General features: G+C 41.5%; 1 protein-coding gene across 1 annotated transcript in view; it reads right to left on the reverse strand.

The window, feature by feature from the left end:
- Positions 1 to 222: 222 nt before the first annotated feature.
- The window catches only part of DNAJC1 (DnaJ heat shock protein family (Hsp40) member C1), a 214,825-nt gene continuing 188,025 nt past the window's right edge, over positions 223 to 27,022 (reverse strand). Inside the window, exons 10-12 of the mRNA XM_060097700.1 lie at positions 7,434 to 7,482; positions 5,169 to 5,602; positions 223 to 2,735 (exon numbers count right to left, since the gene is read on the reverse strand). Of these exons, the coding sequence (XP_059953683.1) occupies positions 2,667 to 2,735; positions 5,169 to 5,602; positions 7,434 to 7,482 (552 nt within the window). The 3' untranslated portion in view covers positions 223 to 2,666. The remainder of the gene's footprint in view (positions 2,736 to 5,168; positions 5,603 to 7,433; positions 7,483 to 27,022) is intronic.

Below are 27,022 nucleotides of genomic sequence, written 5' to 3' on the forward strand. Positions count from 1 at the left end.
CTCTCTCCAGAAAACCACACGTCCAAAAGAATAAAGACTTTGCATACCTTTGGCAGGGTTCCCAGACCACCAGGGTCTGTACAGTGCCCAGGACTCCTGGGGCCCAGGCTAGGGATTCCCGCCCGCAAGGGACCAAATGAGCGTGGCTGGTGGACTGCCAGCCCTGCTACCTGCGTCTGCAGCCACTGAAAATGATGGTAACAGGAAGCCTGGATGGTCAGATAGAAAAAGAACATTTATTGTGTTCAACAAGCCAGATTATCATCGTAACAACCTATGCAGCAGCCACCGTTATTCCCTATTTTTCCAGATAAGGAATCGAGACAAAGAGGTAAGACAAGGCACTGATGTCACACAGCTCAGAGGTGTGAATAGATAGATAAGGTCACAAGGCGGGGCTGAGGGGTGGGTTTAGGGAACACTTCCCTGGGGCGTCAGGAAGGAGAGGGGGGCCGTGCCTGGTCCCCATGTGACCTGTGTCGGGAACCCCTTTTGGAGGTGCCATTGCTTTCCCGTGACCTCGCTCAAACTGAACCCCACGGGTCTCCTGTGTGCAGCTGAGCTCCTGAGCCCTGCCCCACCCGGCCCACTGGTCCTACTTCAACAAAACTCAGCAGCTCCAGGTCCCCCAAATAGGGGAGGCCATGCAGAAAGGGGCTGGTGGCAGGGATAGTCATCAGTAGAAAACAGTGCTAGAAGACTCCTCCTTAGTGAGTGTGCAAAAGATGAGGTTGGTAGGCAAATTAGGGCATTTCATCCTAAATTATACCTCTTAAGGCATCTTTGGGCCCCTGTGGGGCTCTCCCCACACTGGAAGCCCAGAAATCTGGTCATGGGATTTGGGGGTGCATGCAACAGAAACCCAATTCAAAGTACCGTAAGTGAAAAGCATGATTTCATGGAAGGATGCTCACAGAATGTCACAGGCTGGACAACCAAGCTGTGTGACAAGCCTGACCCTGGACTCAGAGACAGGATGGACCCAAGGCCTGGAAAGCAGCCAGAACAATCCCTTCCTGATTCCCTCCATGCACCAGCTTCTTCCTCTGAGACGTCCCACACCAATGGGGAGTGGGCCTTGGCCCGAAGTGAATGCACAGTAATAACCTCATGGCCCCACTGGCTCCAGGAGAAAGTTCTGGGGCAGAAGCTGTTGGCTCTGGTGCCGCCCGTGACCAGCTCTTGTTTGTTCTTAGAAAGAGGCCTCCTGACATGCAGGCCAGGCAGCCTCTCCCTCCCTGGCTGCCTCCCTTTCCTGACCAGGATGAGGCTCAGGGGAGCTGCTGCCCGAGGACTCAGTTCATGAGAACAATGACTTGCAGCAGTTTCTCCACTGCTCTTTTTGACATCGCAGAGGTGGCGGGTCCCCCACAGCGTCAGAGGCAGGCCTACCTGGAGCCACGTGTGTCCTGCTCAGGCTGAAAGGCTACAGAGCCGGTGTGGCTGCTGCCACCCAAACCGTCTCCGGGAATCTAACCTCATTTCAATCCTTAGAGAAAAATGACGTCTTTATAGCATTTTATCAGATCACCTCCCTGAAATGTGTTCTGGTGATCATTTTTTTAAAATTTATTTTTAATTTATTTATTTTTGGCTGTGTTGGGTCTTCGTTGCTGCGCGGCAGGCTTTCTCTAGTTGCAGCGAGCGGGGTCTACTCTTCATTGCGGTGCGCAGGCTTCTCATTGCAGTGGCTTCTCTTGTTGTGGAGCACAGGCTCTAGGTGTGCGGGCTTCAGTAGTTGTGGCTCGCAGGCTCAGTAGTTGTGGCTCGTGGGCTTAGTCACTCTGCAGCATCTGATCTTCCCGGACCAGGGCTTGAACCCGTGTCCCCTGCATTGGCAGGCGGATTCTCAACCACTGCGGCACCAGGGAAGCACTGTTCTGGTGATCTTGATGGTTTTCAAGTTTAGGCAATCTGTACTTGAGCAAACTGCTTTCAGCCCTGAGCAAATGACAGATTTAAAAAGGAGCACTCAGCTGATGGTGATGGTTCAGTCAAAAGTAACAGCACAAAATAGTGATTTTTAACTCAGGTATTGAAAAGTGGGACCCAGTGTCATCAGATCCGAAAAACCTTGCCTACGTGTTGTATGGAAATTCTATCCGTTGGGTATGCATTTCTACCAAACCATCCAAACTTAGAGTTTATTATGTCCTTGTGCATTTAGACTTATTTTTTTCTACATACATATAACATATGCATAAACATACAGTTAAGATAACCCCACACTATTCCCAGCAGCTAGCTCAATACAAAGCTGGTTTGTTCTCCCAAATACTGGCATCCTGCTACTCATTAGCTGCTGTGATCTTTGGTCAAAGAAACACATTACGTTTTCATTCTTACACATTAGTTCACTCATATGTTCCTTCAAAATCATACATTTGCCTGACTGTTAGAAAGCACTATTCAGTTTGTTCCCCAGGAAATTAAACTTTGCAGTGATGAGAGAGAAAATAATCTATAAAATACCCAAATCTGATTTTTTCTCCTTTAACACAGTATTTGTTTAAACAATGTAGCACAACATTTATTTTACATTAAAAATTTTTTTTTACTAAGGCACATGACGTATAGAAATAGTGAGGTACAAAATGCAAATTTCTGCATAAGATTTTTAAAATAATCCTTTTGGAAAATAAGGTAAACATCATCTTCCAGAGGATTCAGCTTTTAGCTTGTTTTTTCTTCTGGACCAGTTCAACCAGCAGCTTGTATCTAGCGATACAGTCTTCCTGGAGAGAGAGAGAGAGAGAGACAGAGAGTTGACAGTTAAAATCAGAGTGACCCTCATGGGGTGAGCCTGCCGTACCCACTGCTGACCAAGGGCTGTCCTGTCCACCTGGAATTCCCTGGGTGCCTGGGCGGGAGGTATGATGTGCACCCTGGGGGAGGGGCCAGTGGCTGCTGTCTGTGGGACAGAGACTTTGGTTACTGTGATGGTGACTTTCGACTCACCAGTGGTACTTAACATTTTAACATTTCACCGTTTCGTCACAACACATTACTTCAGAGAAACGAAAAAGCTTGAGGCCAGGCATCCACAACATCATTCTCATTATGGTTTGCCTCTCCCTGGGGGCCCCTGGGACCTTCCTGCGGTAGGGCCACGTCAGCCCAGCCCCACGGGCTACTGCAGGGAGTGTGCCCCGCTCTTCCTCTGGCTCGTGTCAGCCCCACCGAGGTCTTCCAGACTTCCAGTCAGGCTACAGAACTAGTAGCTTCAGACGCCAGCTGCCTGTCGCTGTCACCCCTTGGGGTGAGGACCCCTGATGAAGCAGGGGAAGGGCCTCATTGCTCTCTTGTTTATCACAAGGTACTTTCCAGAATCCATTTCTGTTTCTGTTCAAAAACACCCCAACGGCACTATAAGCCTTCACTAACTTAAGGTCACACGTGAACTGGTTTGTGCTCCGCAGCAGATGACTTTATCAGCGGCCCTGGACAGAGAATGGGTGTTCCTCCTCTTTCTGGGGTTTTGGCTTAGTAGTGTTCTGAGAGAATCTTCTAGTAAGTGCCTCTTCTGCATCCCCAAGGGCCACCTGCCTAAAGTGTCACCCTTTCCCTAACAGCCAAGCTGCCCGGCCAGCCCAGCGCTCTGTGGGGGGATGCGGGGACCCTGGGCTCTGAGCAGCAGGCCTGCCAGGGTTGGGGGCCCAGCCCAGCCCCGTGCGGGCCTCAGGCAGAGGCTCCTCCTTCAGGCCCAGGGCCCCCAACGGCTTGCAGGCCCCTTCCAGGGAGTCGCCCTGTAGCGGGCGAGCCAGCAGGCAACCTCCCCTGGACCTGGTTCTGACGTGGAGGCTTAAGGGGAACACCTGCAGGATAATAAACAGTGCTGCTCATTCCTCCCTGAACCAGGAAGGTTTCCAAACCCCAAGGCAATGAGTTTCTGAGTGTGCTGTCCACAGGAATCCACGGTTCCAGCTCCTTCATTTTAAGCCAGTGTCAATTCATCACACATGTAAATGCCTGTGTCCCGACAGATGCTAAAGAAATTCAGGGAAAATAATTACTTCTGGCAAATCAGTTGGAGGGGCTGGGAGGATCTGTGTTTCTCAAATAGATCAACTGCTAATGGTTTATTTTTCTCCCCGGGAATTCTCAACTTCCTCATTTTAAAGTAGGTGATAGATAACTAGACTTGTACGCACGGGGACATCCATGGCCACGAGCTAGATTTTCCGACATCGAATTTCAATTAAAAAAAAAAAAGAATGTAAATGAACATCAGTGTGCCCACAGGCTACTGAGTGATGGGCACAGAAGGCAAAGGAGACTGGTTCTTTTGATTTCTCGGTGTTCCTGGTGCCTCAGACGAAGGGTTATGGCTACGAGGAAAGATGCCCAGGAGGCTGTATCAGGAAAGGCTGGGGTTGAAAAGATCACACCGGAGGCTCTGCAGCTCCCAGCTGTCGGAGCAGAAGACAGAGGCCGGACTGGGCCTGACTTCCCACAGGGGCTGCCCCTCCTCCCTCCTATCTGAGTTGGCATTCGGGGACTCTCTGCAGATGTGTTTAAACAGACACGAAAAGCTGTACACTGGGAGGAAAGGGCTACAGAGGACAAGCGGGATCCTGATCCTGAGGGCAACCTCTCCCTGACCCCGCCCCAACACTACTTCCAGCCTTTGGTCCACAGGTGCCACCGCTGAGTCCAGACAAATTACACGGCCGAACTGGTGACCATGGCGACGCCGGCTGCCACACGTGTTCCCCGGGTTAAAAAGCTGTGAAGCGCTGGAGGGGCTTGTGATTCTGTGGGAAACCTCCTTGCTGGCCGAAGGGAGCCTCCGCCTGCGAGGGAGCCCTGGCCCTGCGCGGCCCTCGCGGCGACAAGGATGCTGCCCGGCCGTCCCCGCCCCGCCCCCGCCGAGCGAACGCTCCAGAAGGTTGGCGGGATTGCTGTGGGGGAAGGTTATGATCTATGCGTGGGGTTTTCGCTGAGTAAACATAACTGGTATCTGTAACTTGGAATCTTGACCTCATTTACACTAAGCAGTCGAGTGCAGATTCACAGGCTCTCGGGAGACATCTAGTGGAAGGTAACTGGCAGGTAAGAGATGAGGCGGATAGAAAGAGGCGTAGAGGAGGGAAAGCCGGTGGACCCGCTGCGGCCGTGGCCGTGTGACCTAGACCCGCTCGGAGGCCTTCCTTCCCGGCGTCACCCACCTTACTCTTGGACGGAACACACTTGGCGATTTTGTCCCAGCGGTCAGAGCATCCCCTTGGGTACTGCTGTAACGCTAACTCCAGAAGCTTCTGTTGGCTCTGAGTCCAGGGCTCCTCCGCGGCTCGCGCTCGCTCTCTCTTCTGGCTCTCATCGTCGCTGGACTCGTGCTGTTCCGACATGTCGAAGTCCCTCTGCCTCTTTGCCCGGACCTTCTCCTCCGGCTCGGGCGGCCGGGCTGGCCTCCGCCTCCGAGGCCGGCTCTCCTCCGCGGCCTCCGGCTCGGCCTCCTCCTCGCCGTCCTCCTCCTCCTCCAGCTCCCCGGCCTGCTTGGCCTCCTCCCGCTGGGTGATGATGTCGTCTGGCAAGGTGGCGGCGGCCTTGGGGGGCCTGGAGTTCTGGGCCGTGGATCTGAGCTCGGAGAGTCTGACCATCCCTGTGAGAAAGGACACACGGAGGGGAAGGGCAAGGTCAGTTCCCGTGACAAGTGTCAGGACAGCTGCCTTCACCACAGCAGACAGTGCGCTGGGCACTCGGCATGTATTGTATACTTAATGTTCACACTATTCTATAAAGACAGCCATCGTGACCCCAACTGCACAGAGGAGGGCAGTCAGTCTCAGAAGCAGCAGAGGTGGGATCTGAACCCACTTCTGTCTGATTCCAAGCCTTTGTCCTTCCACCACTCTGAGGACTTCGGGGGCCTCCCAGGGCCAGGCTGTGATCAGAGGATGAGAAGGTCTCTTTGAGGGGGGATAAGCGGCTACTCTCGAGGTATGGAAAGATGTTCTTCAGAATCTAGGGTTGTTATTAGTTCCGCGAGCGCCAAGTACAGTGAATCCGTCAGACCTCCCGCTGGGCTCACTGCCTGCATGGGGGACCCCCGGGGACCCCCCCGGCCCCCCCGAACCAAGCTGCTTCCTGTGCCACTGCGATGCGTCTTTTGACAGAAAAGCACACTCCCCCTGCCACGCACAGGTGTGTTCAGCCACGCCTTTCCCGCCCTGCTCACACACTCCCGACCCCTCCGTGCTCCAGGATGATCTGTCCGAGCTCCACCGCCTTTTTAGGAGCAGGTTTCCGGAGACTGTGTCCGAGGGGAGCGTCTTTCACAGAAGCACGTTGCGCGCTTGGGCCTCCACACGCAGACCAACAGCCACTCTGGTAGGAGAGCAGTCTGGAAATGCCCTCCTCGCTGGAGCCCGCAGAACCGCACGCCCCATCCTTTTCCAGGGGAGACGTTTCGAGATCTCGGGGTGTGCTGGTCCCTAGTAGGTTACATCGAGTACAGGGACCTGTATTTAAGTGGAGTTGGAAGGTTTAGGAGGCATTTTCTTCTTGGTTCCAAGCAAAAAGTATGGGGACTTGAACAAAATTCCACTTAGTCTTGGAGGAAATGGATTTTTTTAAAAAATAAATTTATTTTATTTTTGGCTGTGTTGGGACTTCGTTGCTGTGCGCGGGCTTTCTCTAGTTGTGGAGAGCAGGGGCTGCTCTTCGTTGTGGTGCACGGGGCTTCAGTAGTTGTGGCACATGGGCTCAGTAGTTGTGGTGTGCACGGGTTTAGTTGCTCCGTGGCACGTGGGATCTTCCCAGACAAGGGCTTGAACTTGTGTCCCCTGCATTGGCAGGCGGATTCTTTTTTTTTTTGCGGTATGCGGGCCTCTCACTGTTGTGGCCTCCCCCGCTGCGGAGCACAGGCTCCGGACGCGCAGGCTCCGGACGCGCAGGCTCAGCGGCCATGGCTCACGGGCCCAGCCGCTCCGCGGCATATGGGATCCTCCCAGACCGGGGCACGAACCCGTATCCCCTGCATCGGCAGGCGGACTCTCAACCACTTGCGCCACCAGGGAGGCCCGGCAGGCGGATTCTTAACTGCTGCACCAGCAGGGAAGTCCCTGGAGGAAATGGATTTTGAGAAACATAGATTCTTGGAGAAGCTGCTTGGCCTGTCCTGAAGGACGCTTTGTGTGTGTGGTGGCAATGGTGGACAGTGTGGGGAAATGGAGCAGACTGGCGTTCCCCTGCGTGCCCCCCTCCCCCCCAATACTAGAGAAGAACAAGGTTTTTACAGTTCTTCAAACTTATTAAGTACATCTTAGCACCACTGTGTGTGCAGGGCTGCACTGGCTTGTGGGTGCTTGTAATTCGATCCCTTTCACAGAGATGACCAGTAGAGTCCATTGGGCAAAACAAGTTATTATAAAAAGGGATTTATTTTGAAGGCACGGCTTTAGATTAATGGGATGGAGTGGGTGCTGACTCACCTGGGGAGCAGGTAACTGAATCCTTCAGTTGCTTGGCTTTGGTTGTCACCTGTTTCAAAATATAAAAGCAGAGAAAATCTGACTTACCATATGTCTACTGTAGGTTAAGTGACCTCTTTCATAGAAGGTCCGTGTGAAGGAAGAGGGTTTACTGAATCTTAGGCCTGGATGGACCCTCAGTCATCAGTTCAGTCCAGTTTTTTAACCAACATGGAAATTGAAGCCCAGAGAGATTAAATGAATTACACCAAAATATCCATCTAATCAAGTGGCAGAGTCAGAACAAGAATTCAGATCACCTGATTACAGCCCCATTATACAAGGCTGCCTGTGAAGATGTACTAGTTTCCAGAATCACTGTACAAACACGTCATGTTTTTTAGTTAGAATTTCCTGAAAGAGTATCTTTCTTCACTGGAGAATATTATACCAAGGGGTATTACGAACAATGGGGAAATTTACTCTTAGGCTAACGATGTTATAATATAGAAGTCCTTCTTTTCTTCACATCCCAGAAAGAAACCCTAAGAGCACCAAGATTGACACTAGTGGAAGGACCTCTTGGTGGAGTAGTAGGTGGACCCAAGAACCATGAGACATTTACATACTCAAGTGTGGATCCACAGAAATAATGTTTTCTTTCTTCTGTATAAATAGTATTATATTGTACGTCTCATCCTTTAGCTTGCTTTTTTAAATTTAATGATGTCTTGGAGGTCTATAGATAGATTCCCCTTTTTAAAACTGAGATAAATTTTACATAGAGTGGAATGTACAGATTTTTAAATGTACATTTCAATGAGTTTTGACAAAAAAACCCCCATGCAACCAACATTCTAATCAAATTATAGCAAATACCTGTTACCCTAGAAAGTTCCCTGTGCCCCTAAATCCATCTCTACCCTGCCATAGACAACCACTGTTCTGATTTCTATTATATATATTTTAAGCAGGAGATCAAAATTAATTTAAAAAAATTAAACTTGGATAGTTAACTGCCCCAATGCACTTATTAAACAAGCCATCCCTTCTCCATTTATTTAAAAGGTTAACTTTATTGAAATTATATTAAAATTACATTTCATTGTATACATGGAATACATACTTGGTATGCTATCCCATTAATCCGTGTAAATTCTTGAACCAACATTTTGCTGCTTTAATGAAATTTGAAAGGAAAACCTCAGAAAGCATGCTCTAACATCCTCAGAGCTCGGAGTTAGAGCTCATATTCAGTTTTGGTTCCACCTCTGATTAGCTGGGTAACCTTGAGCTATTTCCAATCCTCTCTCTCTCTCTCTCTCTCTCTCTCTCTCTCTCTCTCACTCTCTCTCATGTATTACCCTCTGTAATATGCACCTCTGATTAGCTGGGTAACCTTGAGCTATTTCCAATCCTCTCTCTCTCTCTCTCTCTCTCTCTCTCTCTCTCTCTCATGTATTACCCTCTGTAATATGTGGATAAAACTGCTAATACCTTTTGTCTGGTAGGGATGTTTTAAGTTTGAAATAAGCTCTTAGCATGATACCTAGCAAATGTTAAAGGCTTATAATTACCTATTATAATTGATGTGGATCATTTATTTTCCATTCATGCAAAGGGCAGAATTAGAAAAAATATTTAAAGCTGCTTAGAAACACTCTTCAATTTTATTCCCTCTCTGTGGATGACTTTGCTTCGTATTTTATGGGAAAAAACTTGAAGTTATCCAACATGAGCTTCCCTGACTTCCAACTTTCCCAACTCAAATTTCTGATTGCACCACCATATATCTTTCCCACATTTTATATAACCTACACATATCCTCTTGTACATTTTGAATCATCTCTGCATTACTTACAATACCTGATACAATCTAAATGCTATGTAAATCGTTGCCACTGTGAGGCAAATTCGTGTTTCGCTTTTTACAACTTTCTGGATTTCCCCCCCCAAATATTTTCCATCCGAGGTTGGTTGGATTTGCAGGTGTGGTGCCGACCATACCGTGGGGCTTCCCTCTGTAACTGCCGTTAAGTGTCTTATTTAGACGTCTCCTAGCTCCTGAAACTAAACAACTCCCAACCTCAACTCATCAACTTCTCTGCTTTCCCCACTTCCTTTTCCTAACAGTACTGTCATCCCAGTCACGTAGGCGCGAAACCAAAGAGCCAATTTTTGGACTTTTTTCTCCCTCCCCAACCAGCTGCCACGTTCTTCACAATACTGATCCCATGTGTTCCCGTCTCTCTCAGATCTCCACCACCTGTATTAGTCCTTCATACTCTGACTGAATTAATATAACAGCCTTCTAACTGGTCTACAACTTATTTATTAGCAGTTCCCATGGAATAATATCCCCAAGGCAGAGTTCTGATCAGATACCTTTCATGGCTCATCAATGACCATACAACAAAGTGTTCAATTCTTAACCTGACACACAAGGAAATCCACAATCTGATCTATTTTCTTTCCTGTGTGCATACTTCCTTTCAGCGAACTAAACAATTAATGCTCCCCAGATGGTCAGAAATTCTCTACTCTGTACTCTTGGCCATTGTTGACATTTGTCTTAAATGATTTTCTGTTCTTCATCAAACTTCTCCTTAAATATCTATCCATCCAGAGCCAAATCATCCTTCGAGATACTTGCAAGTGTGACTTTCTTCTTGAAGACTTCCCAGATGTCCACCACCAGGACTACCAAGTCTGGTGACAAGACCTCTCCTCTCTCAATTTCTACTGTATTTTTAAAGATTCTATATTTTTACATCATAATACAATAACATTACCTTTTCCTCTTTTGTTGCACAGTTCTATGAATTTTAACACATTTATAGATTCATGTAACTATAGGATACACAACCTACATATAGGATATGGAATAAATTTTTTTTTCCTCCTGCATCTTGTTATTTAACAAAATATTTTGGAGATTATTCCAGAATAGTACACAAAGACCTCCCTTGTTCTGTTTCTTAAGAAACAGCTTAACTGAGATATAATTCACATACTATACAATTCATCCACGTAAAGTGTATAATTCAGTGGTTTTTACTAAATTCAGATATGTGCAGCCATCATCGTGGCCAACTGGAGAACATTTTCATCTCTTTGAAAAGAACCCCCATATCCTTTAGCTATCATTCTCCATCCTCCTCATCCCACCCCATCCCTCATCAAGCAATAAGCAACTACAAATCTCTGTCTCTACAGATTTCTCTATTCTGGACTTCCATATGAATGGAATCATACAATATGTGGATTTTTGTGGCTGGCTTCTTTCACTTAGGGTAACGTTTTCCAGGTTCATCTAAGTTGTAGCATATATCAGTACTTTATTCCTTTTTATTGCGGAATAATATTCCATTGTATGGATATAACACATTTTGTTTATCCATTTATCAGGTGATAAACATTTGTGTTGCTTCCATCTTTTGGCTATTATAAATAATGCTGCTATAAACATTTGCATATAAGTTTTTGTGTGGGCATATGTTTTCATTTCTCTTGGGTATATACCTAGGAATGGAATTGAGTTATATGGTAACTGTGTTTAACTTTTTGAGGAACTGTCGTACTGTTTTCCAATATGGCTGTACCATTTTACATTCATATCAGCAGTATATGAGTCTTCTCATTTCTTTACATCTTTCCTAGAACTTGTTATTACCCAACTTTTTGTATCATCCCACATCCTAGTGGATGTGAAGTGGTATCTTGTGGTTTTAATTTGCATTTACCAAATGACTAGTGATACTGAACATTTTTTTTCATGTTTATTGGCTATTTGTATATCTTCTTTGGATAAATGTATATTCAGATCCTTTGCTCATTTTTTATTTGGGTGATTTGTCTTTATCATTGAGTTGTAAGTTGTATATTCTGGATACAAGTCCTTCATCAAATAAATGATTTGCAAATATTTTCTCCCATTCTGTGGGTTGTCTGTTCCTGCTCTTAGTGGTATCCTGTGAAGCACAAAAGTTTTAAATTTTGATGACAGCCACATTTTTTTCTTTTTTTTAGTTGCTTGGACTTTTGGTGTCCTATCTAAGAATCCTTTTGCCAAATCCAAGGTCATGAAAATTTACCCTTCTGTTTTCTTCTAAGAGTTTTATAGTTTTAGCTCTTACATTTAGGGGAATATTGCAATCTTAACAATGTTAAATCTTCTGATCCATGAACAGGAGATATTTTTCCACTTATTTTGATCTTCTTCAATTTCTTTCAACAATGTTTTGTAGTTTTTAAAGTTTGTATTTTTTGTTAAATTTATTCCCAAGTATTTTATTCTTTTTGATGCTATTGTGAGTGCAATTATTTTCTTTATTTTCAGGTGGTTCATTGTAGGTATATAAAAATAAAACATTTTTGTATATTTATGTTTACTGCAATCTTGATGTACTAATTTTATTAGTTCCAATAGTTTTTTAGTTAATTACTTAGTATTTTCTATACATAAAATCATGTCATTAGCAAATAGGGATGGTTTACTTCTTCCTTTTCAATCTTATTTCTTTTTCTCAACTAACTGCCCTGGCTAGAACCTCATATAATGTTGAATAGAAGTGGTGAGAGCAGACATTCTTGTCTTGTTCTTTATCTTAGCAGGAAAACATCCCCTCTTTCACCAATAAGCATGATATTAACTGTGGGTTTTTAGTAGATGTTCTTTATCAGGTTGAGGCACTTCCTTCTTATTCCTAATTTGTTGAGTGTTTCTAACATGGAAGGATGTTGGATTTGTTAAATGCTTCTATTGAGATGATCTTGTTTTTTTAACTCTATTGATATGATTAATTTACATTAATTGATTTTCAGATATTGAATCATCTTTGCATTCTTGGGATAAATCCCACTTGATTAGGGTATATAATTATTTTTATAAGTTGCTGGATTTGGTTTGCTGTATTTTGTTGAGAATTTTTGCATCCATATTCATATGAACTATTAGTACGTAGTTTTCTTCTCATGTCTTCAGTTTGGTATTAGAGTAATACTGGCTTCACAAAATGTGTTGGGAAGTATTCATCCTCTTCTATTTTGGGGAAGATTTGTGAAGTTTTGGTATTCACTCTTCTTTAAATGTTTGGTAGAGTTCAGCAGTGAAGCCATCTGAGCCTGGGCTTTTCTTTTTGAATAGTTTTTTTTTTAAATTACTAATTCAATCTCTTCACTTGTTATAGGCCTATTTCGATTGTCTATTTCTTCTAAACTTGATTCAGTTTTAGTAGTTTATGTCTTTCTAGGAATTTGTTCATTTCATTTATATCTATTAGAATAACAGGTATCTAACTTCTTCACATACATTTGTTCACAGTATTCCTTTACAGTCCTTTTTATTTCTGTAAGGTTGGTAGTGATGTCTCTTTTTTCATTTCTGACTGTATTGATCCTTTTTCTTTTTGTCAGCTTAGTTAAATGTTTGTCCATTTTATTGATATTTTCAAAGAATCAGCTTTTGGATTCATTGACTTTCCTCTATTTCTTTTCTAGTCTTATTTCATTCATTTCTGCTCTACTTTTTATTATTTCCTTTCTTCTCCTTCCTTTATGTTTAGGTTGTCATTTTCCCATTGTCTTAATGTGGAAGATTGAATTATTGGTTTGAGACCTTCTTTCTTAATAAAGGCATTTACAGCTATAAATTTCCCTCTACGAATTACATTAGCTGCATTTCTTAAATTTTGGTGTGTTGTGTCTTCATTTTTCATTTGTCTTTAAGAATTTTGATTCCCCTTGGAATTTCTTCTTTGATTCATTTGTTGTTTAGGAGTCTGCAGTTTAATTTAGACATATTTGTTGATTTTCCCAATTTCTTCCCTGACACTGATTTCTAATCTCATTCCTTTCGGATCAGAGAATATACTTTGTATTATTTCTATCCTTTTAAACTTATTGAGGTTGTTTGATGGCCTCGCATATGGTCTATCTTGGAATATATTTCATGTTTACTTGAAGAATGTATATACTGTTGTTGTTGGATGAGGTGTTATAGAGATGTCTGTTAGGTCTAGCTGGTTTATTATCATTCAATTTTTCCTTGTTAATCTTCTGTCTAGTTTTTTTATCCATTATTGAAAAGTGGAGGCAATGAAGTTTCCAACTCTTATTGTTGAACCATCTATTTCTCTTTTCATCCATCTCAGTTTTTGCTCAATGTATTTTGGTGCTCTGTTATTAGATACACATGCTTTTAACTGTTATATTTTCCTGGACTGGCCTTTTAATTATTATAAAATGTTCCTCTTTATCGCTAGTAATTTTTTTGTTTTAAAGTCTACTTAATCTAATATTAGTATAGCCACTCCAGCTTTCTTACAATTGCTATTTGCATGATATCTTTTTTCTATCCTTTTACTTTCATTTTATTTCTATCTGTGAATCTAAAGTGTGTCTCCAGTAGACCACATAGAGATGAATCATGATTTTTTTTATCGTGTCGGATAATCTCTCTTTTGATTGGACTGTTTAATCCATTCAAGTTTAATGTTGTTGATATAGTTGAATTTGATTTCTTTTAACTTTTAATGTCTTTTTTGTTCCTCTATTCCTCTATTACTGTTTTCTTTTGCATGAGTATTTTCTAATGTAGCATTTAATTAATGATTTTTTTTTTTTACTATTCTTTATTGAGTTTTGTTTTTTTTAAGAGGTTGCTCTAGGGTTTACCATATACATCTTATGACAGTCAGCTTCAGATTTATACTACCTTAATTCCAGTGATATACAGAGATATTACTTCAATATAGCTCTATCCCTCAGCCCCCCACCCCAGCCCCAACCCCAACCCCAACCATTTTTTGGCCATGCTGCGTGTCTTGTGGGATCTTAGGTCCCTGACCAGGGATTGAACCCAGGCCCTCAGAAGTGAAAGCATGGAGTCCTAACCACTGTACTGCCAGGGAATTCCCTAGCTCTATTCCCTTTACCCCAATACTGTAGTATGGCCATTATACATATTGTATCTATTCATGTTACAAACCCAGTAATATTCTTATAATTACTACTTTACCATCTGTAATGGTTCACTCAGCCCCATACAGCTTTGCTCCCACCCACCTCCTTTGTGCTGTTATTGGCAAATATATTAGACAAATACTACCTTTCTATGTGTTACAGGTCTGACAGTAACATATATCTATTATTTGATACAAGTGCTTTCTAAATCAGTTAAGAAAAGAAGAAAACATTTATTAATACTGTCTTTCATAATTACCTTATTACCTTTACTGGTGTTCTTTTTCATGTGGATTCAAATTACAATCTGGGGTCACTTGCTTTCAGATGAAAGAATTTCAGTTTTTGTTATCTTGAAAATTTTTTATTTTGCATTCATTTTGATAAATAGCTTTGCTGGATGTAGGATTTCTGGTTGCCAAGTTTTTCTTTGAGTACTCTGAATATGTTATTCCACTGTCCTGGCCTACGTGGTTTATGCTGAGAAATAAGCTGTTAATCGTATTGGTGTGTGTGTGGGGGGGGATTCCCTTGTTAGTCACAAGTCATTTCTCTCTTGCTGCCTTCAAGGTTTTCTCCTTATTTTTGACTTTCAGCATTTTTGTTATGATGCATCCTTTGTGGATATCTTTGAGCTTATCCGACTTGGAATTCAGCAAGTTTCCTGATGTATATAGGTTAGCTTTTTTCAATGTATTTGGGAAATTTTCACCCACCATTCTTTGGATTTTTTTCCCCCTCCTTTCTCTCTCTCCTCTCCTAACTCCCATTATGCGTATGTTGGTGTGCTTTAATGGTGTCTCATTTTTCTCTAAGGCTCTGTTCACTTTTCTTCTTTTGTTTTTCTCTCTGTTCTTCAGCTTGAATATTCTCTGTGGAGCATCTCTAGTGAATTTATTTATCTTTGGCTGTGTTGGGTCTTTGTTGCTGTGTGCGGGCTTTCTCTGGTTGTGGTGAGCAGGGGCTACTCTTCATTGTGGTGTGCAGGCTTCTCATTGTGGTGGCTTCTCTCGTTGCAGAGCACAGGCTCTAGGCATGCGGGCTTCAGTAGTTGTGGCACATGGGCTGTAGACCGCAGGCTCAGTAGTTGTGGCACACAGACTTAGTTGCTCTGCGTCATGTGGGATCTTCCCGGACCAGGGATCGAACCCGTGTCCCCTGCATTGGTAGGCAGATTCTTAACCACTGTGCCACCAGGGAAGTCCTCTAGTGAATTTTTAAAATTTCAATTATTGTACTTTTTTTTTTTTTTTCCGTATGCGGGCCTCTCACTGTTGTGGCCTCTCCCGTTGCGGAGCACAGGCTCCGGATGCGCAGCCTCAGCGGCCATGGCTCACGGGCCCAGCCACTCCGCGGCATATGGGATCCTCCCAGACCGGGGCACGAACCCGTATCCCCTGCATCGGCAGGCGGACTCTCAACCACTGCGCCACCAGGGAGGCCCAATTATTGTACTTTTTAACTCCAGAATTTCCACTTGGTTCTTTTATTTCTTTTAAAATAATTTCTATCTCTTTATTGATATTATTTGTCTGATGCAACACTGTCATTATATCTTCCCTTGTTTCTTTCATCATTCTTTCTTTCAGTTCTGTGAACATATTTACAAGGGTTACTTTGAAGTCTTTTTCTGTGAATTCTGACATTTGGTCACTCTTATAGGGCAGCTTCTGTTGCCTTCTGTTTTTCTAATGTATGGGTCATATTTTCCTGTTTCTTTTCATGGCTCATTATTTTTGTTCAAAACTGAACATTTAGATAATATATTGCAGCAATTCTGGTTAGTGATTTTTCTCTCACCACACCCTTCCCCAGGTTAGGGTCTGTCCTTGTTATTTGCATGTTTGTTTAATGGATGGCTGGATTTAGCGAAGCCTACGCCCCTGTGCCCCCTACAGCATTAAGCCTCTGATGTCGCTCCTCAGGTACTGCAGGTATGGGTATCCCCAGTCATCTTGGGATGCTAGTGGTATTTGTAGGACTTTCTTCCTCTCTTTACCTGACCACACCCATTAATAAACTACATTAACTGCTGGCTGATGCTTTATGGTTTACAAAATGCCCCAGGGCATAAATTGCTCTACAATCAAATCAAATCAAATTGTGGTTCCTTTGAAGGAATGGTTTCTGAAGGCAATGTTTGATATTTATTCTGACTCCTGGAGGACCCCTCCTAGAGAAGGAGTTATTATCCATGAGTTGGTTTGTTATTCCTTGTACTGACAGAGAATTCTGAATACAGTACATGTCTTCCTTGGCTTATGATGGAGTTACAGCCCAATAAAGTTTCAACAAGTTTCAGTAAGTTGAAAATGCTTACAATACACCTAACCTACTGAACATCATAGCTTTTAGCCTAGCCTGCCTTAAACATGCTCAGAACATTTACATTAGCCTAAAACTGGACAAAGTCATGTAACACAAAGCCTATTTTATAATAAAGTATTGAATATCTCATGTAGCTTATTGAATACTGTACAGAAAGTGGAAAAAAGAATGGTTGTAAGTGTATCAGCTGTTCACCCTCATAATCACTTGGCTGAGTGGGAGCTGAAGCTGCTGCCACTGCCCAGCATCACGAGGGAGTATTGTACTGCATATGACTAGCCCAGGAAAAGACCAAAACTCAGAATTCAAAGTATGGTTTCTACTGAAGGTGTATTGCTTTCGCACCATCATAAAGTTGGAAAATAGTTAAGTTGAACCACTGTAAGTAGGGGACCATCTGCATATATCACAATCTGGCCTATCCATACCACACAAAACAAATAGCTGCTATAATCTGAGTCTTTCAGATCCTCAGTTCTAAATAATAAAATGAATGGGATGTCACTATAGTCACCTTTGAGCCGTATTTTTCTCTCACTTAAAAAGGCAACTTAGAACCTATAAGAAAGAAGCAAAAAGCACAACTTGTCAACTTTCCAATTCTATGTAGTCCAACATTTATTTTAATATTCTCTCCTCTTTGCCAAGTCCATATCTCCTGGTGCCATAAGATGGTTGTATAACAATGATAACTCTAAGTGATCCTTTTTTTCTTGAGAATTTCTCTTCTTTTCATTAGTTTCTGTCTCAGGAGAATGCACGTATGTGGCAAAATATTTCTGTTTTGGGGGCAAATTTGGCATCCTCAGCAGATCATTTATTATTCTAGGCAGATTAAGAGGTTTCCAAATAAGTGACAGTCTAATAATAAAGCTCACTGGCCAGGGTGCCTCTGAGTACGGCAGTATGCCACTTCAGGAACGGAAAGTCATCCTTCAGTAAGCATTGGTCACCACCAGTTCTATTTCTTTCCTATAGATCTAGATAACTTCAATTACATGGGTGTCAGTTTGCTTTTTTTCTTTAAAGGTATAACTGACAAGATTGTAAGATATTTAAAGCAAACATGATGATTTGATATATGTATACATTTAAAAGGATTCCCCCATTAAGTTAATTAACATATCGATCACCTCATATATTCACTTTTGTTGAGAACATTTCAGTTCTACTCTCTTAGCAAAGTTCAATTCTATAATACAGTGTTATCAACTGTAGTCACTGTGTTATACATTAGATCCTCAAACCTTATTCAACTTATAACTGAAAGTTTTACCTTTTTACCAACCTCTCCCTATTTCCCCCATCTCCTAGTCCTGGCAACCGCTTTTCTACAATTTTTCTATGAAGCTTGACTTTTTTTTGCTGAATAATACTCCATTTTGTGTGTGTGTGTGTATAAATACATTTTCTGTATACACTCAGCAGCTGATGGACACTTAAGTTGTTTCCATACACTGGCTGTTGTGAATATTGTTGCTATAAAATTGGGAGTGCAGATATCTCTTGGAGATAATGATTTTGTTGCCTTTGGATATATACCCAGAAGTGGGATTACTGGATCATATAGTAGTACTATTTTTAATTTCTTGAGGAACCTTCATACTGTTTTCCATAGTGGCTGTACAAGTTTACATTCCCACCAAAAGTCTACAAGGGTTTTCTTTTCTCCACATCCTCACCAGCATGTTATCTCATCTTTTTCATAACAGATATCCTAACAGGTTTGAGGTGATATCTCATTGTGATTTTGATTTGCATTTCCTTGATGATTAGTGATGTTGCGCATCTTTTCATATACTTGGCCATTTATAGGTCTTCTTTGGAAAAAACGTCTTATTTAGCTCTTTTACCCATTTTAAAATTGAATTTTTTTTTTTTTGGTATTATGTTGTGTGAGATCCTTGTATATTTTGGATATTAACCCCTTACTGGATATGTGGTTTGCAAGTGTTTTCTCCCATTCCATAGATTTTCATTTTGTTGATGGTTCCCTTGCTGTGCAGAAGCTTTTTTAGTTTGATGTAGTCCCACTTGTTTTATTTTTGCTTTTGTTACCTTTGCTTTTGGTGTCAAATCCAAAAAAATCAACACTGAGACTAATGTCAAGGGGCTTACTCCCTATATTTTCTGCTAGTTTTATGGTTTCAGGTCTCATGCTCAAGTCTTTAATCCATTTTGAGTTAGTTTTTGTGTACAGTATAAGATAGAAGCCTGGTTTTATTCATTTATGTGTGGCTGTCCAGTTTTCCCAACACCATTTATTGAAGAGACTATCCTTTTCTCATTGTATATTCTTGGCTTTGTCAAAAATTAGTTGCCTGTACTAGTAAAATAAACCAGTGGATTTATTTCTGGCCTCTCTATTCTGTTTCTAATGCCAGTACCATACTGTTTTGATTACTATCACTTTAAAAGTTGAAATCAGAAATGTGATCCCTCCAGGTCGTTCTTCCTTCTCAAGATTGCTTTGGCTATTTGGGATCTTTTGTGGTTCCATACAAATTTTCAGACTGTTTATTTCAGTGAAAAATGCCATTCGAATTTTGAGAGCGTTTACACTGGATCTGTAGATTGCTTTGGATGGTATGGACATTTTAACAATATTAATTTCGGGCTTCCCTGGTGGCACAGTGGTTGGGAGTCTGCCTGCCGATGCAGGGGACACAGGTTTGTGCCCCGGTCCGGGAAGATCCCACATGCCGCGGAGCGGCTGGGCCCATGAGCCATGGCTGCTGAACCTGCACGTCCGGAGCCTGTGCTCCGCAACGGGAGAGGCCACAACAGTGAGAGGTCCGCGTACCACAAAAAAAAAAAAAAAAAAAAAAAAACAATATTAATTTCTTCCAGTCATGAACACAAAATATCTTTCCATTTATTTGTGTCTCATTCAATTTATTTCCTCAGTGTCTTGAGAGTTTTCAGTGTATAGATCGTTCATCCTCTTGGTTAAATGTAAAACTAGCACTTTATTCTTTTTGATGCTATTGTAAATGGAATTAATTTCTCTTTTTGATAGTTTGTTGTTGGTGTACAGAGTTACAACTGATTTCTGTATACTGATCTTGTAGCTTACGATTTTACTGAAATAGTTTATTAATTCTAACAGTTTTGGTGGAGTCTTTAGGGTTCTCTATATGTAATATCATGTCATCTGCAAATAGAGATGACATTGGCGGTGACATAGTCATCACCAAATTTATTTCTCTCTCATAGATCTAGATGACTTGGATAACATGGGTGCCAATTTAGTCATGAATGTTTAGTATTACTTCTCTCACCTATTCTATAATGAATTTTTCAGTTGCTCATTCTGCTTTTATATCATGTGCAATTGTAGAAGGTATGGTCTCTGTCTGACTTAATGGAGATTTATGACTTTTTTCTAGCCTCCTTTTAGGAGAAGACCTACAGGTCCATACAGACAAGACTTCTCTTCTTCCTCAGTATGTGAACAAATAATATTGTGGGCTACTGGCTTAGGTGGGCTTTTGGATAACACTACCCACATGTGTATTAACAGTTACATGGATTATAGAATTGTAGGGAAATTTGTTTCATGTTCTGATTCCAAGCAGAAAATACTTTATAATCCTTCTTCTTAATGTAGTTATACCTAAAGCTATCTTTAAAATTCTTATATGAGCAAATCTGGGATATATAGGTTAGGGTGGAGTGAATGAAAAAAAACCTAAAATAGGTTTCATTCCTTCCAGTGAAAACACTGATGAAAGTAACAGAAAATTAATTAACAAAATGAAAACTATATTCCATAGGGTACAGTTAGGATCAGTGGATAGTTACATAGTGGCACATTTCTACTCAACATACAGAAGAGTTTTCCATTTTTCTGAGCTATATAAAGTGTATACTCATATTCCTGGCATCCTCAGATAACTCAGAAAATAAATGTTGGTTATTAGTGATAACCTCAAGTCATATTTTTCAAATTCTGGCTGACTTAATGATATTTTAAGTATTCTAATAATAAAAATTATGTAACTGTGAAGTTCATTACAGTTGGACCTCGAGTAACACAGGTTTGAACTGAGCAGATCCACTTACATGTTTTTTTTCAATAAATATGTACTAAACTACTACACAATCCACCGTTGGTTGGATCTGAGGAGGAAGAACTATGGATACACAGGGCTGACTGTAAAGTTATATGTGGATTTTCAACTGTGCGGGGGACTGGTGTCCCTAACTGTCATGTTGTTCAGGGATCAACTGTATTTTCATTCAGTTGTATTTAATTTTGGCCAACTTTCTGCTGAATCTAGCACTTGTTATAACCAGGAGCTACTGTAGTTTTCAAATAAAAATGGCACTCTGTTACCTGAACATTAAATAAACCACCTGAAAAATGTTTCCAGCTGGTAGAGAGCAGTGCTGTTTATTCTTATTATTTCTCCAATGTCTTTAAATTTTTCTCTGGATCCTCTGTCTGGATAGAAAATACAAGAAATAATAATAGTGTACATCTTAATCATTAACATAGAGGGCCTTCCATTAACTTCCTGATCACCTCTATAAGTAATGTAGATGGCCATTTACTGGGAGAAAATACTTACTACAGTAGTGTAGTTTTGCAGATATTTTTAGTCTATCAGCAAAATACTGCAACAAGCCAACATACATTCACCCACTTTCCTCTTTTTTAAATGGGTTACCCAAATTTTTAGCACAAGGAAGCAATTTTACATTGCATTAACACATTAGCATCTGCTCAAGAGTCACCATCTATTGACTTGCTGCGTCTCTAAGCTATACATAAGACAGAGTTAAGCAAATAATTCAGGGTAATAAAAGAAATCCCACCATAAAGTACGATGCTATCCCCAGACCATAGATTATACTGTGAGAAACCAGTTCCTTCATGAATAAAACATCCATGGTATTCAAAGTGAATATCACTGTAACTAGTAAATTACATCTAGACTTTAAAGTGGATACTATCCTCTTGGTAAGATACAGGGTTCTGATGAGTGAGTACAAATTACAAACTCAATATAGTAGTAATATAGGACACTAAATAAGATCCAGGAGAAAACATATAAGAATGGTAAATGGGAGATATATATAGAAAAATTTTTATGCAATCTGCAAGTATGCTTTGCTTGAATGAATCACTGAGGAAGATGAACAAGTGTTCAGTTGGAGCTTAACGAGATGCTGAATATTTCTGTGGTTCAAATATTCAAAGGAAAGCAACTGCTTTTGGAGCTCTCTGGAGTTCCAGCCCCATGGACTGGCCAGTGTCTTGGGACATGGAATACCTTGCTCTCAAATTTATCCTCCTTTGGCCCAGAACCTCAGAAAACCAAGAGATTTCACTTTGAAGATGGTATTTGGTCTAGGGCATGGCTGACAAAGAATAGTGCTGTCCTACACACAGGGTTAAGATGTAAAAATCAAGTCTTTGCTGAACTAAGAGGACAGTGTGGCTTAAATAAGAGTCAAACAATCTCGGTTCTAGTCCCAGGCTGCCATTAACTAGCTCTGTGGCCTTGAACTTTTCTCTCTTTCTAGAACTCACATCTGTAATAAGTGATTATTATAGTGATTTACAATTGTGTAATGGTTCATAATAACAAAGTATTTTCATGATGCTATCACATTTCACCCACCAGCTACCCCATGAAATTCATATCACAGGCGAAGAAACTGAAGCTCAGAGTGATATGGGGACCTACAAAATCACACAGCCCGTAAATGGTAGCATAGGACACCAAAGCCAGGTTTTCTTTTAAATTCTTTTAAATTCTTTCCACTTAACTTCTTTATCCATAAAACAAAAGATTGCATTAATGATTTCTTTTTAAATCAAATATTCTGTGATTCACTAGATGTGACATTATTTTAGTATTATTATTTTTTTGGCTGCACCACGTGGCATGTGGAATCTTATTTCCCCAACCAGGGATTGAACCCAGGCCCTCTGCAGTGAGAGTGCGGAGTCCTAACCACTGGACCGCCAGGGAATTCCCTAGATGTGATATTATTAATGAACTATCTTTCAATTAGGTGAATTACCAAAGATTTATTAAGTATTGACTTAGCATATCACTATACTGAGAACAGTGGTATATGTATAAGATCTAGTCTTATTCCACCTCAAGGAGCTTCAATGTGGTTATTCCTTTGCATACTCATTCAACAGATTTCCAATTAATTAGGACTGTGCTTATAAGAAAGAAAATCATTGTTTATTGCTTTAAAAGTTTTTTACTTCTAAATCAATGTTGGCTAAAGTAAGGAAAGAGCAATCCAAAACAGGCTTGTGTACTGACAGTTTGGGAGTCTGGCCTCACCTCTCATGAAGGCCAATTCTGTACTACTTTACCCAAGTTACTGCCAATCACCAAGTAGGTGAATTTAGTAAAGATTCAAGCCCTTTGTACTTTGATTTCCCCAGTGTGTGTCACAGAGATCTGTTGGTGATACCTGTCACCCTATTGATGTATAAACAAGCTGGGTGGATATCTTGTTCCTCTCTCTCCACTATTCTGTTTGCCCCTCCTTAAGCTGTGTCCTCTGTGGAAAAAGACAACTGAACCAGATAAAAGAAGGACATTCTCTGGACAAGGGTCTGCAAGTAGTTGTTATTACTTTGCTAGAACATTCAAATTAGCCCTCAAGGCCCTTTGATGGGGGAATATAAACAGGCAAAAATATTAATAGATGGCTCTAGAATTCCACTAGTAAAGCTGTTTTCGGTGAGGGGATGGTCTGGCAAGTGTTTCAATAGAGGTTGAATGTTCCCACTGCCCTCCCAGCCTAGGTGTCAGCTGTCAAGTACCTTACTGTTTTGATTACCATAGCTTTATAACATATTTTGAAAACAGGACATGTGATGCCTCCAAGCTTTGTTCTCTATCAAGATTGTTCTGGCTATTTGGGGTCCGTTGTGGTTCCATACAAATTTTAGGATTTTTTTTCTATTTCTGTAAATCAGTGAAGCTTTTATAATAAAAAAAATTAAGAAGAATGAGGTAGGCCTATATACTGACATGGAAAGATATAAAATATTTTTTCTTTCGATTTTTAAAAGTAGTTTTAAAAATCAAGGTAATACATGCACACAGCTTAAAAAAAAAAATCAGTTTACAACCAGGGCTTCTGATGAAAAGCCATGTACCCTACACCCAGAAGCATGGATTTCTGTTCACAGTCTTTTTTTGAAATTTTAAAATATTTTTTCTGAGCATTGTTTTTTTAACCATTTAAAAAAACTGAAGTATAATAAATTTACAATGTTGTGTTGGTTTCGGGTGTACAGCAAAGTGACCTGGTTACACACACACACACACACTTTTCAGATTCTTTTCCATTATAGGTTATTACAGGATATTGACTATAGTTCCCTGTGCTATACAGTAGGTCCTTGTTGTTTATTTTATATCTCCCCCCTGCCATTTCCTTTGGTAACCATAAGTTTGTTATCTACATCTGTGAGTCCATTTCTATTTTGTAAATAACTTCATTTATACAATTTTTTAAGATTCCACATATAAGTGATATATGATATTTGTCTTTCTCTGACTTACTTCACTAGTATGATAATCTTTAGGTTCATCCATGTTGCTGCAAATGGCATTATTTCATTCTTTTTCATGGCTGGTAATATTCCATTGTGTTCATATACCACATCTTTATCTATTCATCTGTCAGTGGACACTTAGGTTGCTTCCGTGTCTTGGCTATTGTAAACAGTGCTGCTATGAACACTGGGGTGCATGTATCTTTTCGAATTAGAGTTTTTGTCTGTTCTGGATATATGCCCAGGAGTAGGATTGCTGGATTGTATGGTAGCTCTATTTTTAGTTTTTTAAGGAACCTCCATACTGTTCTCCATAGTGGCTGCACCAATTTACATTCCCACCAGCAGTGCAGGAGGGTTCCCTTTTCTCCACACACTCTCCAGCATTTTTATTATTTGTAGAGTTTTTAATGATGGCCATTCTGACCAGTGTGAAGTGATACCTCATTGTAGTTTTTTTTTTTTTTTTTTTTTTTTTTTTTTTTTTGCGGTATGCGGGCCTCTCACTGTTGTGGCCTCCCCCGTTGCGGAGCACAGGCTCCGGACGCACAGGCTCCGGACGCGCAGGCTCAGCGGCCATGGCTCAAGGGCCCAGCCGCTCCGCGGCACATGGGATCCCCCCAGACCGGGGCACGAACCCGCATCCCCTGCATCGGCAGGCGGACTCTCAACCACTTGCGCCACCAGGGAGGCCCCTTCATTGTAGTTTTGATTTGCATTTCTCTAATAATTAGTGATACTGAGCGTCTTTTCATGTGCCTGTTGGCCATCTGTATGTTCACAGTTCTTCTGATGCTTACAAGTACACATAATTAACTAACAGGCCTTTGGTATATTATATCCTGAATTCAGCCTCTTTTTCTCATCTCTACCAATAAGCCCTGGTCCAAACCACCACTGTCTTTTGCAGGGACAACTGAAATAGCCTCTTACTTGGCCTGCCTTCCTGCTCCCACACTTGCCCTGCCACAGCATCTTCTCCACAGAGAAGTCAGAATGACCCTTTTAGATCTTGCACTCCTTTGCTCAAAATCTTCTGGTGCTTTCCTGTCTCATTCAGAGTAAAATCCAAAATCTTTACCTTGACCAAGGACGTCCTAGGTGGTCTGGTCCTCCACTATCTCTTGGCCTCATCTTCTCTAATCCCCCCTGCTCACTCCTGGTCAGCCATACTGACCTCTTTGCTGGACTCTGCACACCCCAAGCAGGCTCTTGCCTCAAAGCCTTTGCAACTGCTGTTTCCTCCACCTGGAACGCTTTCTCAGACAACCTCGCTCCCTCAGTTGCTTTGTGTCTCTGCTCAAACGCTACCTCTTAGAGAGGACTTTCCTCAGAATCCCACTTGAAATTGAACTCCCTAGGTTAGGTCTCTAACCTCTTACTCTGCTTTATTTTTCTTCGTGGAGCTTGTCACTGTTTACAATTTTTATTTTACTCCATATGTTCGTGTTCTTTCCATTGTGCTTCCCTGCCATTCTTTAGGGCAACTGTCTTTGCCTGCATGGTCGCAGCTGAGCTGCAGGCAAATTGGTATTCCAGTTCAGTGGAAGGGAAAAGTGAGCAAGAGCTCCTAGGGACACACATTACTTCAATTATGTTCCTCTGAGAAGAAATTAGTAACCTAGCCATAGCAGAGCTTGGAGGGCTTGGAAGTGCAGTGTTGCTGGGCAAATATGTGCCTGCCTTCTCTATTACTAGAAAAGGGGATAACGTATTTTGATGGACAACTTGCCATAGTCTTCCACAATTTGTTGATTTTAAAAATTGAAAAACCATCTAAAAGTATATAAAATGTTTTTTTTTACATCTTTATTGGAGTATAATTGCTTTACAATGGTGTGTTAGTTTCTGCTTTATAACAAAGTGAATCAGTTATACATACACATATGTTCCCATATCTCTTCCCTCTTGCGTCTCCCTCCCTCCCACCCTCCCTATCCCACCCCTCCAGGCGGTCACAAAGCACCGAGCTGATCTCCCTGTGCTATGCGGCTGCTTCCCACTAGCTATCTACCTTACGTTTGGTACTGTATATATGTCCATGCCTCTCTCTCGCTTTGTCACAGCTTACCCTTCCCCCTCCCCATATCCTCAAGTCCATTCTCTAGTAGGTCTGTGTCTTTATTCCTGTCTTACCCCTAGGTTCTTCATGACGTTTTTTCCTTAAATTCCATATATATGTGTTAGCATACAGTATTTGTCTTTCTCTTTCTGACTTACTTCACTCTGTATGACAGACTCTAGGTCTATCCACCTCATTACAAATAGCTCAATTTTGTTTCTTTTTATGGCTGAGTAATATTCCATTGTATATATGTGCCACATCTTCTTTATCCATTCATCCGATGATGGACACTTAGGTTGTTTCCATCTCCAGGCTATTGTAAATAGAGCTGCAATGAACATTTTGGTACATGACTCTTTTTGAATTATGGTTTCCTCAAGATATATGCCCAGTAGTGGGATTGCTGGGTCATATAGTAGTTCTCCCTTTTCTCCACACCCTCTCCAGCATTTATTGTTTCTAGATTTTTTGATGATGGCCATTCTGACTGGTGTGAGATAATATCTCATTGTAGTTTTGATTTACATTTCTCTAATGATTAATGATGTTGAGCATTCTTTCATGTGTTTGTTGGCAGTCTGTATATCTTCTTTGGAGAAATGTCTATTTAGGTCTTCTGCCCATTTTTGGATTGGGTTGTTTGTTTTTTTGTTACTGAGCTGTATGAGTTGCTTATAAATATTGGAGATTAATCCTTTGTCAGTTGCTTCA

The sequence above is a fragment of the Mesoplodon densirostris genome, chromosome 4 (genome assembly GCF_025265405.1).
Source record: "Mesoplodon densirostris isolate mMesDen1 chromosome 4, mMesDen1 primary haplotype, whole genome shotgun sequence".
In the NCBI taxonomy this organism is placed as follows: domain Eukaryota; kingdom Metazoa; phylum Chordata; class Mammalia; order Artiodactyla; family Ziphiidae; genus Mesoplodon; species Mesoplodon densirostris.